The 17907-nt window shown below is 46.0% G+C and overlaps 3 protein-coding genes across 3 annotated transcripts; 2 read left to right on the top strand and 1 right to left on the bottom strand.

Moving 5' to 3' along the window:
• Nucleotides 1–2038: 2038 nt before the first annotated feature.
• Nucleotides 2039–2447, top strand: LOC144695314 (histone H2B 1/2/3/4/6-like). Its single transcript, XM_078566216.1, has one exon. The coding sequence runs from the start codon at nt 2039–2041 to the stop codon at nt 2417–2419; it is 381 nt and encodes a 126-aa protein (XP_078422342.1). The 3' UTR covers nt 2420–2447.
• An 891-nt stretch (nt 2448–3338) lies between these two features.
• Nucleotides 3339–3749, top strand: LOC144695313 (histone H3-like). The gene has a single exon (XM_078566215.1). The coding sequence runs from the start codon at nt 3339–3341 to the stop codon at nt 3747–3749; it is 411 nt and encodes a 136-aa protein (XP_078422341.1).
• A 4257-nt stretch (nt 3750–8006) lies between these two features.
• On the bottom strand, nt 8007–8396 carry LOC144695312 (histone H2A-like). Its single transcript, XM_078566214.1, has one exon. It carries the CDS (start codon nt 8394–8396, stop codon nt 8007–8009), a length of 390 nt encoding a protein of 129 aa, XP_078422340.1.
• Between the last annotated feature and the right edge of the window lie 9511 nt (nt 8397–17907).

The following is a 17907-nucleotide window of genomic DNA, read 5'->3' as shown; positions in this document are numbered from 1 at the left end:
AATGAAGTTGGTATTAACAGCTTGGGGCATATTCAACCTGAATGTCACCACATGGGCCTGTTGCAGTCAGGTTTCTGGCCAAGTTTAATTGTATTCAAGGGTTGTAAAGTTTTATGACAATGATTCACAGCCTTAATAAATATTATAATGACCATCACCCTTCATCAGTACCTTGTTTCCATTGTCCAGCTCAGTAGGGGACTGCTCTCTATTGTATCTACTCTTACCTATGTGAATACAGACACTGCTGCTCTACAACTTGGTCTCTTCCCATCCTTGCACTGTCCTGTTGACTCAGGAGTCATCCAAGGATCCATTTTTGTTTGAATTCATTCACAGGGAGTGGGCATCTCTGGCTAGGCCAGCATTTATTAACCAACCCTAATTGCCATTGAGAAGCTGGTGGTGAGCTGCCTTCTTGAACCGCTGCAGTCCATGTGGTGTAGGTACACCCACAGTGCTGTTAGGAAAGGAGTACCAAGATTTTGACCCAGCGACAGTGAAGGAACGGCGATATATTTCCCAAGTCAGGATGGTGTGTGGCTTGGAGGTGATGTTCCCATGCATCTGCTGCCCTTGTCCTTCTAGGAGGTATAGGCCAAGGGGTTGGAAGGTGCTGTTGAAAGAGCCTTGGTGAGTTGCTGCAGTGCATCTTCTTCATCTACATGTTGCCCCTTGGTAACAGCATTCACAGTTATGGGGGTCAGTTGACAAATTTGCACTGATGGCACCTGGCAACTCGTTAGTATGACTGACGAACTCTCCATTGCCTATGTTGCCAGTTTGTTTGTCCAACAGCAGTCTTGGATGAGCAACAATTCTTTTCAGCTACAGAAGCCACCAAGGGCGAAATTGGACCTGACCAGGGAGGCAAAGCTGGCTAAATTGCATTTGTCAGCCATTAATCAAAAAGTTTTTATTCAATTCTAAATTGAAGTCAATGGAATGTGGCTGGGTATATGACTGATGGCCAACATAATAAATATCTTGTTTTGTATCCCACCCCAGTCCAATTTTACCCCACTAAGAAAGTAAAAATGGTTGGAGTTCTGAATGCAATGCAGGCTGCTGTTTCACTATCTGGAATCAGAAAATGATGTACAGTTAAAGAAAGCCAGCTATTTTCTTGATTAAGGTTACTGACAAACAAACCAGAGGGAAATGAGGAGGCATTTTATTATGCAGTGAATTGTTGTAATCTGGAATGCACTGCTGAATCGGGGGATTAAATCATGGGAAAAAGAATTGGGGAAAAGAACTGGAGCGTGAACTAATTTGACAACTCTTGTGAAGTGGTGATATAGGCATTCTCCTTCTGTGTTACATGATTCTATAAGTCTATAAGCTAAATTGCAGGCATGATTAAACTATTTGCACCAAGGTTGTCTTGCTTAGTTTTGAACTCCTAACTGGTTCAGCCTTCTGAAACACATTGCAGTCCCCAAAGATCTCCACACCAAAGTTTAACTTAGTGGGGCATGTTGGGTAGGGGCTGGAGGGTGAGTGGTAGTGAGGATGAGGTTGGGGTTGCTTAACGGTGCTACTTATTACGCCAAATGCAAAACTGTCGACGCTGGAAATCTGAACCAAAAAGAGAAAATGTTGGAAATACTCAGATTCGGTGGAAAGAGAAACCAGGAGCTTCGGGCTGATGAGGTCTGGTGACAACTGAAATGTTCACTCCTGTTTCTCGTCTCTCCGCGGGGAACCAAAAAAAAACAGAAGATGCTGGAAATACTCAGCATCGGCGGAGAGAGGGAAACAAGTGTGAACATTTCAGTTTTCACCAGCAGTTTCTGTTTCACTTGTGCCGAAAAGTGTTTTTCAAACCACCCAACACCCGAACCACAAATGGTTGTAGCACAGCGAGCGTTTCTGATTGGTTGATTGGTACCCATTGTTCCTAGCACAAAACGGATACGTTTAGATTTGGCGCTATTGACCAATAGAAATCCGTCACTCGCTGATTCCTCATTTGCATACGTGGAGCTATTAAATGAGGCGCTCAAGGCTGCTTTGTTCACCACTTTCATTCGGAATGCCTGAAGCGGCTGCTAAGGGCATGGCTCCTAAAAAAGGGCCAAAGAAAACTGCCACTAAGAAACGCGGCAAAGGTGAGAAGAAGCGCAAGAAAAGCAGGAAGGAGAGTTACAGCATCTACATCTACAAGGTGCTGAAGCAAGTCCACCCCGACACCGGCATTTCCTCTTCAGCCATGAGTGTCATCAACTCGTTCGTCAACGACATCTTCGAGCGCATCGCCTGCGAGGCTTCCCGCCTGATCCGCTACAGCAAACGGCACACCATCTCTTCCCGGGAGATCCAGACCACCGTCCGCCTCCTGTTGCCGGGGGAACTGGCCAAACACGCCGTCTCCGAGGGCACCAAGGCTGTCACTAAATATACCAGCTGCAAATAGAGCTTCTCGACAGATCAATTTAAAATTCAACCCAAAGGCTCTTTTCAGAGCCACTAATGATATCCATAAGGAACTATTTCTCGGTTTCTACGCAAGAAATTAAAAATATGGACAGCACCTCAAAAGACAACATTTAATGATTTTATTTTCATTCCTGACTCCACTGGCTCGAGTCCGGCTTTATTTTATCAGTTTCATCAGAGCATGAAATTCCTTACCATGTTGAAATTTGATGTTTTTGTAATTTATGTATCTTAGTTCACTTAAAATAGATTGTAGTTCCTGATTTAACACCTTTGTATATACAATATGTATTATCGCTACCCTGTTTTGTACAAAATAAAATGACTTGCCTGGGGGGGGGTGGGTGGTGGGAACAAAAGTGAAATAAACTCCACATGCACTGCCCGGACCTGCTTAATGTTTCCAACCTTTTGGTTCTTCTGCTTCAATATTTCCAGCATCAGCAACATGTATGTTTTGATCAAGTTCAAATTATTTTTTTTTCCGAAGAAGAGTCATATCGGACTCAAAACGTTTTAACTCGTGTTTTCCTCTCTCCGCAAGTGGTACCAGAACCAGAGTTTTTCCAGCACTTCCTGCTTTTATATTACATTAAAATTAAATGGTGCCAGCTTACAATGATCAGCGGGGCCACGATAGCAATATAGATTATTTTTCTGTCCTACAGGAAGGGTCATATTGCGTTTGAAGCCGCGCTTTTTTTTTCGCGAGTATTGGTTTTCCCGCCTCTTTTGTCTCCCATGTTTCAGGCTTCGAAGGGATTGAAAGATTCGCCAATCAAATGCTGAGCTTCCAGCCAATGGGAAGGCGCCGAGCGGCCGGCAGTCGCTATAAAAGCGGCCGCCCGGGGCTGTGTCGAGCAGACAAAGGGGAAGAAGAGGAATTGAGGGAAGATATGGCGAGGACTAAGCAAACTGCGCGCAAATCCACGGGGGGGAAGGCTCCCCGGAAACAGTTGGCCACCAAGGCGGCTCGCAAGAGCGCTCCGGCCACCGGCGGGGTGAAGAAGCCTCACCGTTACCGACCCGGCACCGTGGCGCTGCGGGAGATCCGCCGTTACCAGAAATCCACCGAGCTGCTGATCCGCAAACTGCCCTTCCAGCGCCTGGTGCGGGAGATCGCCCAGGACTTCAAGACCGATCTGCGCTTCCAGAGCTCGGCCGTCATGGCCCTGCAGGAGGCCAGCGAGGCCTACCTGGTCGGGCTCTTCGAGGACACCAACCTGTGCGCCATCCACGCCAAGCGGGTCACCATCATGCCCAAGGATATCCACCTGGCCCGGCGGATCCGGGGGGAGCGGGCCTGAATCCGCTTAGTGTTGTATCGGCAGTAACGAAACCAACGGCTCTTTTAAGAGCCACTAATCACTCGGTGAAAGGAAGCTGTAATATGACAAGCTGCAGATAATTTTGTATGGAAACTGAAAGGCTTACGAGTCTAGTGCATAATGCAGCTTAAAGGTAGCAAATGTTAATATGGGTACTAATTAAGTCATCCGTGTTGAAATCAAGTTTACAGCCCGGGCAGAGCTGGCTCATGGTTGGTTCCTGAGCCACATGTTGTACTTCATTTCCTCGGCCCTGTTTTCCTGTTCACTCCATTAACTAATCCCTTCAGCCACCATTTCAGATGGTGCCTCTGCACCACAATAAATCTCAACGCTCTCCGTTCCCTATTGCGAAATGAACCGATATACTGCTGGAGATCTGCAATGAAAACATAATCTCCACAGAAAAACTTAGCAGGTCTGTGGAGAGACAGTTAACGTTAGAGAAGAAAAGTCATTTTTAACTCATTCTCTCTCCACAGAACCTGCTGAGCTTTTCCGGCATTTACTGTTTTTCGATATAATAAATGTCAATTCACGGGGTTATCACCAGGAAATGACACGTTTGGCCAAAGCTTCCAGTTGTCGGCTCCCTTTTCCGTGTTTTCTGCCCACATTGTCCTCTGGTAACTCCGCGGAAAATCATTTTCGTTATTAGAATCGTTACCGCACAGGAGGAGGCCATTCGGCCCATCGTGTCAGTGTTGGCTCTCCTAAGGAGCAACTCGCCTATTGCCTACTCCCCCGTTCTCTTCTCACATCCCTGCAAATTCCTCCTTTGCACACATTTAGGATTTTACCGACGCCGTTGCTACCTCCAATATTTAAATAAAAGGGTAACTGGGACACAAGGAGTGGGCGGGAAACTCGCTCTGGAATCCGGGTCCAGAATTGGCAACCGCCGGGGTATTAAAGTTAACATCCCTGGAACCGCGGGCAGCAAAGATCGATGCAAATATTCTAGGACAACGATAACAAATTGTGATTAGGGGGAAAAAACGTCTTTAATCTTAATCAAAACATTAGTTTTATTTTAATTTTAGTGTAACGATTTGTTTTTAGTTTGGCGCTTTACCTATACCCTGCACTCGCCCCAAAATTATTTCCCGCCCGGTATCCCGAGTTGAAGGATTACCCTTGCATTAAATTTGTTGTTTCATCCTTTTCCTTCATTCGTCCAAGTTGTTTCCCCAGGTGTCTTAACTTTGTGGTACATGGAAACCCTCTTTTGTCTGAATTGTGTGGCAGGCAAATTTAAAAAAACAGCAAATACTGCAAACATTTAGTAGGTCAGACACCATTTGCCAAGACACGGATGGAGAAACAAATAGAGCAAAAGGGATTGAATGGAGATTATGCTAAACTGTTAAAAAAAAAATCACTATATAGGCCTCAATTGGAATATTGTCCTCAAACCTGGGCACCGCAATTTAGCGCGGATGTCCAGGACTTGGAGAGGGTTCAGAAGAGATTAACTAGAGTCGTAGCAGAAATGAGGGAGCTCAGCTATGTAGAGAGACTGGAGGAGAGGGGTTTCTTTTTACAGCAGAGAAGTTAATATAAATATTCAAAATAATGGGGGATTTTGATAGACCAAGCCGGAACAAATGTTTCCTTTGGCAAACTGGTCGGCAACCTGAAGTCATGGATTTAAAACATGTGGAAAAATAACTAGAGGAGTAATGGGGAGGAATTTCTTCAGAGTTGGAATTTCTTCAGAGTTGGATCACACTGCCTGAAAGGGTGGTGAAATCAGATTCCATAGCAACTTTCAAAGGGCAATTACACTAGTATTTGCAGGGGACTCATTTGCAAGGTTATGGAGATAAATCTGGGGGTGTGGGATTGGTTTGAAAGTTCGTAAAATGAGTTGACAGTCAGCATGGGTCTCCTATGCTGTAACGCGTTAAAACAAGTACATTAGATTTTTGACAGTGACAGAAGGCTTCATACAGGAATATTCTCTTCATCTAACTTAATTGTGCTTCGAGCGAGGAGTAGGAGGCCACAGCGTTGGAGAGAATTGTGCAGTTTTTTTTTGTACAATGGAATCCTTTATCTTCTGCAAAGCTAAAAAAATAATCCCGAACAGGGTGGTGTCGGGTGTAAGGGAGGTGACGGAATTTTGTCGATTATATGCTTTCACGATATCCAAGCTATAATTGTGCAGGTGCACAGCAACAGGTTTGGGTGCGGAAAATTGGTGTAAAATAAGGTGGTGTGAAGTAGCAACATCAGATGGGCCAAATGGCCCTTTTCCATTTTCTAAAATTGTTACCTAATTTCGATTTTCAGTGGAGTTGGCAAATCGCCTCATGATTTGTGCCCGTTGCTCCAGGTGCTTCCTCTGAATAGTTGTGACTGAGGTAAATCTGGGCAAATCCCTCACCACCCCCACCCCCGCTTCCCCTCTCCATACAATCCCGCAAATTACATCATTTCGAAAGTAAAACCCTAATGCTCTGAGAATCAAGCTTATGACAATATTGTATATATAAGGTTTAACTCAGATCATTTACAAAAGGTTTGTAAGGTTCCTACATCAACCCTTCCATTTTATACCACCAGCTTTCAGGATGCATTTTCTTTCCCCTCGTGTAATATTCTTCTTCCCCAAAGGGTGAGAGGAGCGAAAGACAAAAAGGTTTGGATTTGTTTTTTTGTGACATGGAATAATGTAATTATAGCATATTTATATGTTATGAAATGAAAATGCCCCTGGGCCATTTCAAATGGGCGAATTTATTAGCCCTCAGGTGGATAGAAGCTTTTTCTCCCTTTTCTTTACCTTTTATTACTGCGATGACACAGTTATATTGGAGCTGGACTAGTAACCACAGGCCCAGGGGAATGCTCTGGGGACCTGGATTCAAATCCCACCACAGCAGATGGTGGAATTTGAATTCACTAGAAATCTGGAATTGATGACCATGAAACCATTGTCGATTGTTGTAAAAACTCATCTGGGTCACTAACGTCCTTTAGGGAGGGAAATCTTCCATCCTTACCCGGTCTGGCCTACATGTGACTCCAGACCCACAGCAACGCGGTTGACTCTTAACTGTCCCTCTGAATTGGCCGAGCAAGCCACTCAGTTAGCTCAGCACCACCTTCTCGAGGGAAATTAGGGATGGGCAGTAAATGCTGGCCTAGCCAGTGACACCCACGTCCCGTGAATGAATACAATAAACCTGTCTAGACTCTGGATCAATGCATTTGTGCAAAATCACCAAGATGACCTCAGCATCCAATGCAGTTAAGTGCGTATAATACAGGATTTAAAAGAAAGGGAAGGGACTGAGTGACAGCGGGCCAGGAAATAAATAAAAGGACGGACACTTCTGTGAACCAAAAGCAGGAATTCCATCAAAATGCGTAAATTTCTCATTCAAAGTTCATTTTTGAAAATAACCTTCCTTTCCCTGTGGAATATCTTATCCAAAATCAAAGCCCAACAAGATGGTTAAACAATGTCGCCCATGCCAACGCTTGACAATCAAGTTGATGAAAATTCATGGATATTTTCAATAAAGTCAATCTTTTGAGTTTTTTTTTGGCGGGAAGTGAGTTTGTTCCCTCGCTTGTGTGTGTGTTTTTTTAAAAAAAAACTTTCTGGTGTCAACCGTTGGTTTTTCATGGTCCCTCTTTTGGCGAAACTTTTCCTTCCTCTCATCAATGGGTCCCGCAGCCAAGCACCGACAGAGCCAGAGAGGAGAGACCGGGGACAGATTTTCCCCTTTCCCCAGGAGGAGGAGGCTCACCAGCCCGGACAAAAACAAAAAAACTCTTTCACACATCAAAAGTGCACCGTATCTTAAAATGAACTTGGTGCAGTTCGTGATTTCCAAAGTTAAAAAAACGCGTAGCCCCCATAAGAATTTCTAAACAACTCTTTGAAATAACAAATGAAGTTTAATATTCTTGAGCACAAAGTCAAACTTTTCTGTTCTTCACACTGTATGACAACTGTCCCGTTGTGTGGTTTCCTGAAGGGTTGTCCACTAATGTAGGTCAACTTTGTGCACATCTTTGCAACAAGCCGGTTATTTTCTCAGCTTTTATTTCTCAATAATATTTTATCAGTAAACTGGCTAAAGCAGATTCCAGTTCATTAGAAGGAAGGTAAATTTGCCCATTGACTGATCCAGTTAAACTCTTTAAAAGGATGAGGTGGGCGGCTCTTAAAAGAGCCTTTGTGGTTTGTGGATTTGCTGTTTTTCCGGTGTCCCCCCCTCTTCAGGCGTAAACCTTGCTGGGGTGGCCGGTTTTCTTGGGCAGCAGCACAGCCTGGATGTTGGGCAGGACCCCACCCTGGGCGATGGTGACCCCGCCCAGCAGCTTGTTGAGCTCCTCGTCGTTGCGGATGGCGAGCTGCAGGTGGCGGGGGATGATGCGGGTCTTCTTGTTGTCCCGGGCCGCGTTGCCGGCCAGCTCGAGGATCTCGGCCGTCAGGTACTCGAGGACGGCGGCCAGATAGACGGGGGCTCCGGCCCCGACCCGCTCGGCATAGTGACCCTTGCGCAGCAGCCGGTGGATCCGGCCGACGGGGAACTGGAGCCCGGCTCTGGATGAGCGAGTCTTGGCCTTGGCGCGCCCTTTGCCTCCGGTTTTACCGCGACCGGACATTCTGTTCTCACCCCAACTCAAAGTCTTGACCAATGTTGGATGAGGCGGCTGCGCCCCTCAGTTCTCCTTTTATAGTTCTCGGCTGGATCGGCAAGCAGTCGCTTCTCATTGGTTCATTAACTCTTCTTTGTTTCTGATTGGATGTCAATTCAGGCGGAAATTTGAAAACATTCCGAGCATTTAGCCAATGGGAATAGGCGCCTGCTCCATCCGCAATTAGCATAATCAGACCCAACAACCAACTTGAGGGGCACAGCCCGACCCAAAGTGGTTCCCTTCAGATCAGTCAGAAAAATGCTTCCAAACGTAAATCGAGTTTGTCTACCCAAGGCTGTAAAATATTGACTGACAAACTTTAACCTGAAGGATGAATGCTTGCCAAAAGTAAAAGCATTTATAAAAAATGCTGCAGTGCCCTGCATACATTCTCACTAGTTGTAAGAACATAAGAACGAGGTAACATTAGTGTAGAGCTGTTGGATCCAATTGCGAATTCCCTCCCCAAACCCCATTTTGGAGAGCACATCCCCCATGTAGGTGTGCGATATTCTGTCAAAGGTCTTCTCCTGATCCAGGCTGATGAGGCAGGTGTCCACACCCCTGTCTTGCACATAGGCAATCGTATCCCTGAGCAGCGCGAGGCTGTCAGAGATCTTCCTGCCCGGCACAGCGCAGGTCTGGTCAGGGTGAATCACCAATTCCAGAACGGACTTGACCCGATTGGCGATGACCTTGGACAGAATCTTATAGTCCACATTCAACAGTGAAATGGATCGCCAATTTCTAATTTCCTCCCTTTCCCCCTTGTGCTTGTAGATGAGGGTGATGATGCCTTTCCTCATGGATTCTGACATGCTGCCGGCCAGGAGCATACTCTCGTACACTCCTAGCAGGTCTGGGCCGATCAAGTCCCACAGAGCCGAATACAACTCCGCCGGCAAGCCGTCGCTTCCGGGAGTTTTACTCTTCTCGAAGGACTCAAGGGCCTTAGTCAGTTCATCAGGAGTTAGCGGTTTTTCCAGGCTCTCCTGTGTAATGTCGTCTAAGACCTCCGTGATAGAGGACAGGAAGGACTGGGAGGCCGTGCTGTCTGTAGGCTTCACGTAATACAATCCGGCATAAAAGGATTTGCTGATCCTCAAAATGTCAGACTGCGATGACTTTACTGAGCCGCCTTCTTCCTTCAGGTTGCTGATCACAGAGCTCTATACACTAACATCAGTAGCGCAGTCTCAATCAATGGGTGGGAATCAGATAGCTTTCCTATTAAATCTGGAGTCAGGCAGGGCTGTCCTCTCTCGCCTGTTCTTTTCGTGTGTTGCATAGAACCCTTTGCTGAGTCCATCAGGAAGGATCCGGGCATAAGAGGAGTGACAATCCCAGGCAGTGGAGGCACTCAGGTCAAAGCCTCCCTGTACATGGACGATGTCGCCGTCTTCTGCTCGGATCCGCTGTCGGTGCGCAGACTGATCCACATCTGCGACCAGTTCGAACTGGCCTTGGGAGCCAAGGTAAATCGTGGGAAGAGCGAGGCCATGTTCTTCGGGAACTGGGCTGACCGATCCTTTGTCCCCTTCACTGTCAGGGCTGACGGCCTGAAGGTGCTGGGGATATGGTTCGGAGGGACCAGGGCATGCGTTAGAAACTGGAAGGAGCGAGTGTCCATGGTGAAAAGGAAACTGGGCATGTGGGAGCAACGCTCCCTCTCCATTGCGGGTAAGAACCTGGTCATCAGGTGTGAGGCTCTCTCGCAGTTGCTGTACATGGCGCAGGTCTGGCCCATTCCAGACTCCTGCACGATGGCGATCACTCGAGCCATCTTTCACTTTATCTGGAGGTCAAAAATGGATCATGTCTGCAGGGATGTGATGTACAAGCCTCTAGATAAAGGGGGAAAAAACGTGCCCAACATCGCCCTCATACTGATGGCCACCTTTGTGTGCGGCTGCATCAAGCGGTGCGTAGACCCTCAGTACGCAAACACCAAGTGTCACTATGTGCTGAGGTTCTACCTGTCCCCAGTGTTGTGAAGGATCGGTCTGGCCACGCTGCCGCGGAACGCTCCAAGTAGTTGGACCGTGCCGCACCACCTGTCCCTCGTGGAAAAATTTATGCAGAGGAACACCTTTGACCACAAGTCCATCAGGCAGTGGTCGGCACGTAACATCTTAGAGGCCCTGCGGGAAAAGGAGAGGGTGGATCCTGTGGATCCCGAACAGACTGTCAAAGTCATTTGGCAGAATGCCTCATCGCCAGAACTTTCCAACAAGCACCAAGATGTAGCTTGGCTGGTGGTGAGCAAGGCCCTCCCCATCAGATCCTTCCTACACGCCAGGAGTCTCACCCACTCGGCACGTTGCCCTCGAAGTGGCTGTGGTGGGGAAGAGACTGTTGTTCACCTCCTTGTGGATTGTGCCTTTGCGAAGAAGGTCTGGAGAGAGATGCAGTAGTTTCTGTCGAGGTTCATCTCGAGCAGTTCTGTGACACAGGACTCTGTGCTCTATGGGCTGTTCCCAGGGACACACACCGAGACAAACGTCAACTGCAGCTGGAGGATCATCAACTCAGTGAAAGACGCTTTTTGGTCTGCCCGAAACTTGTTGGTCTTCCAGTGCAGAGAGTTGTCCCCGAGTGCGTGTTGCAGACTGGCACATTCCAAAGTCCAGGACTACGTGCTGAGGGACGCACTAAAGCTTGGGGCAGCCACCGCAAAGGCGCAATGGGGAAAGGTCGCTGTCTAAGACCTTTCTGCCACAGTGCACTGAGGGGCTGGGAACTGTTGAGAGCCCCTCGGGCTGTACAGCTCAAAATGAATGTCTGCAAATGATTGTAATATTCATTTATTGTATTGATGCACCTCGTGATACATGTTGTAAAAGTTCAACCTGATTGTACCTTTGTGATGGTGATTTTGAAATGGTTTGGAATGTTCTTCCAGATATTTTATAAATAAAGTATATTTTTGCTAAAAAAAAGAACGAGGTAACATTGAACCTTCATTAAACACCGATTCAGCTCCAATTTGAATACATTTCTATGCTTCACATCATGTTCAAATTTTGAAACTATGCCCTGTTTACCCAAGCCCAGGTCATTGACATGTATTAAAAATGCAACGGTCTCAATGCCGACCCCTGGGGAACACCTCCGTATACTTCCTCCCAATCTGAAAAGAACAATTGTTTGCCACTAAGATAAAAGCAAAAAACTGCGGATGCTGGAAATCCAAAACAAAAACAAAACTACCAGGAAAAACTCAGCAGGTCTGGTAGCATCTGCGGAGAGGAACACAGTTGACATTTCGAGTCCGAATGACCCTTCAACAGAACGAAGTAAAAATAGAAAAGAGGTGAAATATAAGCTGGTTTAAGGGGGTGGTGGGACAAGAAGAGCTGGATAGAGGACCAGTGATAGGTGGAGATAGCCAAAAGATGTCACAGACAAAAGGACAAAGAGGTGTTGAAGGTGGTGATATTATCTAAAGGATATTATCTAAAATTAAGGGTAGAAAGCAGGACAAGCAAGGTACAGATAACCCTAGTGGGGGTGGGGTCGGGGGAAGGGATCAAAATAGGCTAAAAGGTAGAGATAAAACAATGGATGGAAATACATTTTAAAATAATGGAAGTAGGTGGGAAAAGAAAAATCTATATAAATTATTGGAAAAAACAAAAAGGAGGGGGAAAATTGGAAAGGGGGTGGGGATGGAGGAGAGAGTTCATGATCTAAAATTGTTGAACTCAATATTCAGTCTGGAAGGCTGTAAAGTGCCTAGTCGGAAGATGAGGTGATGTTCCTCCAGTTTGCGTTGAGCTTCACTGGAACAATGCAGCAGGCCAAAGACGGACATGTGGGCATGAGAACGGGGTGGAGTGTTGAAATGGCAAGCGACAGGGAGGTCTGGGTAACGCTTGCAGACAGACCGAAGGTGTTCTGCAAAAGGGTCACCCAGTCTGTGTTTGGTCCCTCCAATGTAGAGGAGACCGCATTGGGAGCAACGAATGCAGTAGACTAAGTTGGGGGAAATGCAAGTGAAATGCTGCTTCACTTGAAAGGAGTGTTTGGGCCCTTGGACAGTGAGGAGAGGGGAAGTAGAGGGGCAAGTGTTGCACCTTCTGCGTGGGCATGGGGAGGTGCCGTGGGAGGGGGTTGAGGTGTAGGGGGTGATGGAGGAATGGATCAGGGTGTCCCAGAGAGAACTATCCCTGTGGAATACCGCCAGGGGGGTGAAGGGAAGATGTGTTTGGTGGTGGTATCATGCTGGAGTTGGCGGAGGATGATCCTTTGAATGCGGAGGCTGGTGGGGTGATAAGTGAGGACAAGGGGGGACCCTATCATGTTTCTGGGAGGGAGAAGAAGATGCGAGGGAGGATGTGCGGGAGATGCGCCGGACATTGTTGAGGGCCCTGTCAACCACCGTGGGTGGAAAACCTCGGTTAAGGAAGAAGGAGGACATGTCAGAGGAACTGTTTTTGAAAGTGGCATCATCAGAACAGATGCGATGGAGGCGAAGGAACTGAGAGAATGGGATGGAGTCCTTACAGGAAGCGGGGTGTGAGGAGCTGTAGTCAAGGTAGCTGTGCGAGTCAGTAGGCTTGTAATGGATATTGGTGGACAGTCTATCATCAGAAATTGAGACAGAGAGGTCAAGGAAGGGAAGGGAAGTGTCAAAGATGGACCATGTGAAAATGATGGAGGGGTGGAGATTGGAAGCAAAATTAATAAATTTTTCCAGGTCCCATTGAGAGCATGAAGCAGCACCGAATTAATCATCGATGTACCAGAGATAGAATTGTGGGAGGGGGTCGGAGTAGGACTGAAACAAGGAATGTTCCACATACCCCATAAAGAGACAGGCATAGCTGGGGCCCATGTGGGTACCCATAGCCACACCTTTTATTGGGAGGAAGTGAGAGGAGTTTAAGGAGAAATTGTTCAGTGTGAGAACAAGTTCAGCCAGACGGAGGAGAGTAGTGGTGGATGGGGATTGACAGAGGCTCGAACATGCTGCCAACTCCAGCATGATGCCACCACCAAACACATCTTCCCTTCAACCCCCCTGGTGGCATTCCACAGGGAAAGTTCCCTCCGGGACACCCTGGTCCACTCCTCCTCCTACACCTCAACCCCCTCCCACAGCAACTTCCCATGCAACCACAGAAAGTGCAACACCTGCCCCTTTACTTCCTCTCCCCTCACCGTCCAAGGGCCCAAGCACTTTCACTTGCACTCCCTCAACTTAGTCTACTGCATTCGTTGTTCCCAATGTGGTTTCCTCTACATTGGAAAGACTAAACGCAGACTGGGTGACTGTTTTGCAGAACACCTTCGGTCTGTCCACAAGCAAGACCGAGACCTCCCTGTCGTTTGCCATTTCAACACTCCACCCTGCTCTCATGCCCACATGTCCGTTCTTGGCCTGCTGCATTGTTCCAGTGAAGCTCAACGCAAACTGGAGGAACAGCACCTCATCTTCCGACTAGGCACTTTACAGCCTTCTGGACTGAATATTGAGTTCAACAATTTTAGATCATGAACTCTCTCCTCCATCCCCACCCCCTTTCCGATTTTCCCCTTCCTTTTTGTTTTTTCCAATAATTTATATAGATTTTTCTTTTCCCACCTACTTCCATTATTTTTAAGTGTATTTCCATCCATTGTTTTATCTCTACCTTTTAGCCTATTCCCCCCACCCCACCCTCACTAGGGCTATCTGTACCTTGCTCGTCCTGCTTTCTATCCTTAATTAGCACATTTCTTTAGATAATATCACCACCATCAACATCTCTTTGCCCTTTTGTCTGTGACATCTTTTGGTTATCTCCATCACTGGCCCTCTATCCAGGTCTTCTTGTCTCCCCCCCCCCCCCCCCCCCCCCCAGTCCCCCCACAAAACGCCGATTGTGCTCCTCTCCACAGATGCTGCCAGACCTGCTGAGTTTTTCCAGGTATTTTTGTTTTAGAATTGTCTGCCACTACTCTCTCCTTTCTATCTCTTAGACAATTATGTATCCATGCTGCCACTGTTCCATTAATCCCACAGGATTTACTCCTCATATTTCTTAAGTCATTATTATTAATAACTAGACATGCATTGGCATCCCATTTGGCCAATGGAATTGCACTTTGCTTTGTTCTATTGTAGAGCCATCACCTTTTGCCTCCTGATTTTTTTTCTAAAGTTAAAAGCAATTTTTGTACATTGTCATCGACAGTATGTATATATGTATGTGTGTATATATATATATATATATATATATATATAGATATATAGAAACATAGAAACCAGGAGCAGGAGTAGGCCTTTTGATCCTTCAAGACTGCTTCACCATTCATTATGATCATGACTGATTGTCCAACTCAATAACCTGCTTCCGCTTTCCCCCCATAACCTTTGATCCCTTTCACCCCAAGAGCTATATCTAACTCCTTCTTGAAAACATACAATGTTTTGGTTTCAACTACTTTCTGTGGTAACGAATTCCACAGGCTAACCACTCTCTTGGTGAAGAAATTTCTCCTTGTCTCAGTCCTAAATGGTCTACCCCATATCCTCAGACTGTGACCCCTATTTCTGGACTCCCCCACCATTGGGAACATCCATCCTGCATCTACCCTGTCTAGTCCTGTTAGAACTTCATAGGTTTCTATGAGATCCCCCCCTTATTCTTTTGAACTCCAGCAAATATAATCCTAACCGATTCAATCTCTCCTCATATGTCAGTCCCGCCATCCCAAGAATCAGCCTGGTAATCCTTCGCTGCACTCCCTCTATAGCAAGAACATCCTTCCTCAGATAAGCAGACCAAAACTGCGCACAATATTCCGTGTGGTCTCACCAAGGCCCTGTATAATTGCAGCAAGACATCCCTGCTCCTGTACTCGAATCCTCTGGCTATGAAGGCCAACATACCATTTGCCTTCTTTACCGCCTGCTGCACCTGCATACTTACCTTCAGCGACTGGTGTACAAGGACATCCAGGTCTCGTTGCACATTCCCCTCTCTCAATTTATAGCCATTCAGATAATAATCCGCTTTCCTGTTTTTGCTATCAAAGTGGATAACCTCACAGTTATTCACATTATACTGCAATTGCCATGCATTTGCCCACTCACTCAGCTTGTCCAAATCACACTGAAGCATCTCTGCATCCTCCTCACAGCTCACCCTCCCACCCACCTTTGTGTCATCTGCAAATTTGGAGATATTACATTTAGTTCCATCTAAATCATGAATATATATTGTGAATAACTGGAATCCCAGCACCGATCCCTGCAGTACCCCACTAGTCACTGCCTGTCATTCAGAAAAAGACCCGTTTATTCCTACTCTTTATTTCCTGTCTGCCAACCAGCTTTCTATCCATCTCAATACACTACCCCCAAATATGATATACATGATATATATACAATAGTTACGTATTGAAAGGCCACTAATGACTTTAATAATTAATAGTACAAACAGTGGGGAGGCAACAATGCAATCACTTTTTGTTTCAATTTGTTATTTATTTAGTTTTTATTACTGATTGGATGCATCCACCTACCATCATGGAATCAACATAAAGAGGTCACTTGGCCCATCATGACTGCTCTGGCTCTCTCCAAGAACAACTCACCTAGCCTCACTCCCCTTAACCCTGCCAATGTTTTCTCTTCTGAGAATTATCCAATTCTTTTTTGTAAACCTTAACTGAATCTGCCCCCAGCACTCTCAGGCACTGCATTCCGGACCCTAAGCAGTTGCTGCGTAATTCATTTTTCCTTATGTCTTCTTTTGCCAATCAGCTTAAATTGGTGCTCTCTGCATCTGGAGTATTCCACCAATGGGGACAGTTTCTCACTATTTACTCAGCCTAGACCCCTCATGATTTTGAACATGTCCAACAATTCTCCAAGAAACATTTTCTTCTCCAAGGAGAACAGTCCCAACTTCTCCAATGTATCCACGTAACTGAAGTTCCTCATTCCTGAATTGTTCTCATGAATCTTTTCTGCATTCTCTCCAATGCCTTCACATCCTTCCTAAAGTTTTGTGCCTAGAACTGGATGCAATACTCCAGCTGAGGCCGAACCAGTGTTTTATACAGGTTTATCATAACTTTATTGCTTTTGTACTCGATGGCTCCTAGAAACGCAAGAGCAGGAGGACATTTAGCTCCTGGGGCCTGTTCTTAAATTCACTGAAAACATGGTTGACCTGCAACCTTTGCCCATTGGTTGACAAAAGCCTTATCAATCTCAGTTTTGAAATTAACAATTGATGCATTATCAATTCCCGTTTGTGAAATAGAGTTCCAAGCTTCTACGAACTTCTGCTTGTCAGTTTCACTCCTGAAAAACCTCCCTTTACGTTTCACTCCGCAATTAGCAGAAATAGCTTCTCCCAGTCTACCTTATTTGATCCCCATAATATTTTGAAAGCTTTGATCAATTCAGGCTTAACCTTCCAAAACCCAGGGAATGAATACAACCCTAGTTTGTGTAATAAGAACAGAAAGTGCTGGACAAACGCAGCCGGTCTGGCAGCATCTGTGGAGAGAGAGAAACTGAGTTAGAGCTTGGAGTCCAACATGACTCTTCTTCGGACAGGTTGTTTGTGTTAATCCCTCCTTGTAATTATACCCTTTGCGACTATTGTGTGTAGTCTCGTTTCTCCTGTTTTTCCAAAACAGGGTAACAAAGATAGCACTCCGTGCCTCACACATACTCTGTCAACCTGCAACTTCCTCGATTCCTAATATTCACTCAGTATTACTTTGATGCAAATTCCGCAAATTGTCGCAATTCCCCTCTCCGAGTGGCAGGCAGCAGTACAGTTCTTCAAAAGTATGTGAAAACATTCACTTCATCAATACAATCTGGAATTTCTCAGTTAGCTCAGGTGATTGAGACAGTGCCTTGTTCGGTCAGTCACTTCAATGTTGTATTTGCTGAGCGTATTATTGCATTAACCCAGTCACTAATCAATGCAACCAAATGGTTGTACAATTACCTATTTTGACCATCATTACACTCAAAACAGGTTCTCTATGGTATCTCTAGTCTTGGGTGACAAGGTCTCCAAAGGCTCAAAGGCAGGCAACGGGGTTAAGCCGGTTTTTCAGCGTTTCACACAAACAGAACCCACCAGAGCAGTTTTTGTTGGCATCAAGAATGGTCGATTAATTAAAAATGCTGGCTTTAAAAAAAAAGAGCTTTAATTTGACTCCAGTCGTTCTTATGTGAGAAATAAAGCCTTAACATTGCGGCCTGGAAGGACTTGGCCTTTTTTCAAACAACGGTGACAAAATTCGGGAGCCGGGTTTAGAGGCAAATTCAGCTTCCCCATGTTAGCTGGTTACCAGGACCAGAATTTCACTGTGGATTTGAACCAAGGGTTAAGTCGCACAAATGAGCATCTCGTTCGCCCTTTTAACATTCGTCACCTGATGTAACTTCACAGGAGGGAGGAAACAACATTCTCCAGACGGATTTTAAGTTAATTGGCGAAGGGGAAACTGACAGGAG

Source organism: Cetorhinus maximus, chromosome 21 (genome assembly GCF_964194155.1).
Source record: "Cetorhinus maximus chromosome 21, sCetMax3.hap1.1, whole genome shotgun sequence".
NCBI lineage: Eukaryota > Metazoa > Chordata > Chondrichthyes > Lamniformes > Cetorhinidae > Cetorhinus > Cetorhinus maximus.
The sequence above is the reverse complement of the archived record's forward strand: the minus strand, read 5'-3'. Positions and strand labels throughout refer to the sequence as shown.

Coding starts and splice junctions, on each gene's coding strand:
- LOC144695312 (XM_078566214.1), bottom strand. CDS start 8,396: ATGTCCGGTCGCGGTAAAACCGGAGGCAAAGGGCGCGCCAAGGCCAAG.
- LOC144695313 (XM_078566215.1), top strand. CDS start 3,339: ATGGCGAGGACTAAGCAAACTGCGCGCAAATCCACGGGGGGGAAGGCT.
- LOC144695314 (XM_078566216.1), top strand. CDS start 2,039: ATGCCTGAAGCGGCTGCTAAGGGCATGGCTCCTAAAAAAGGGCCAAAG.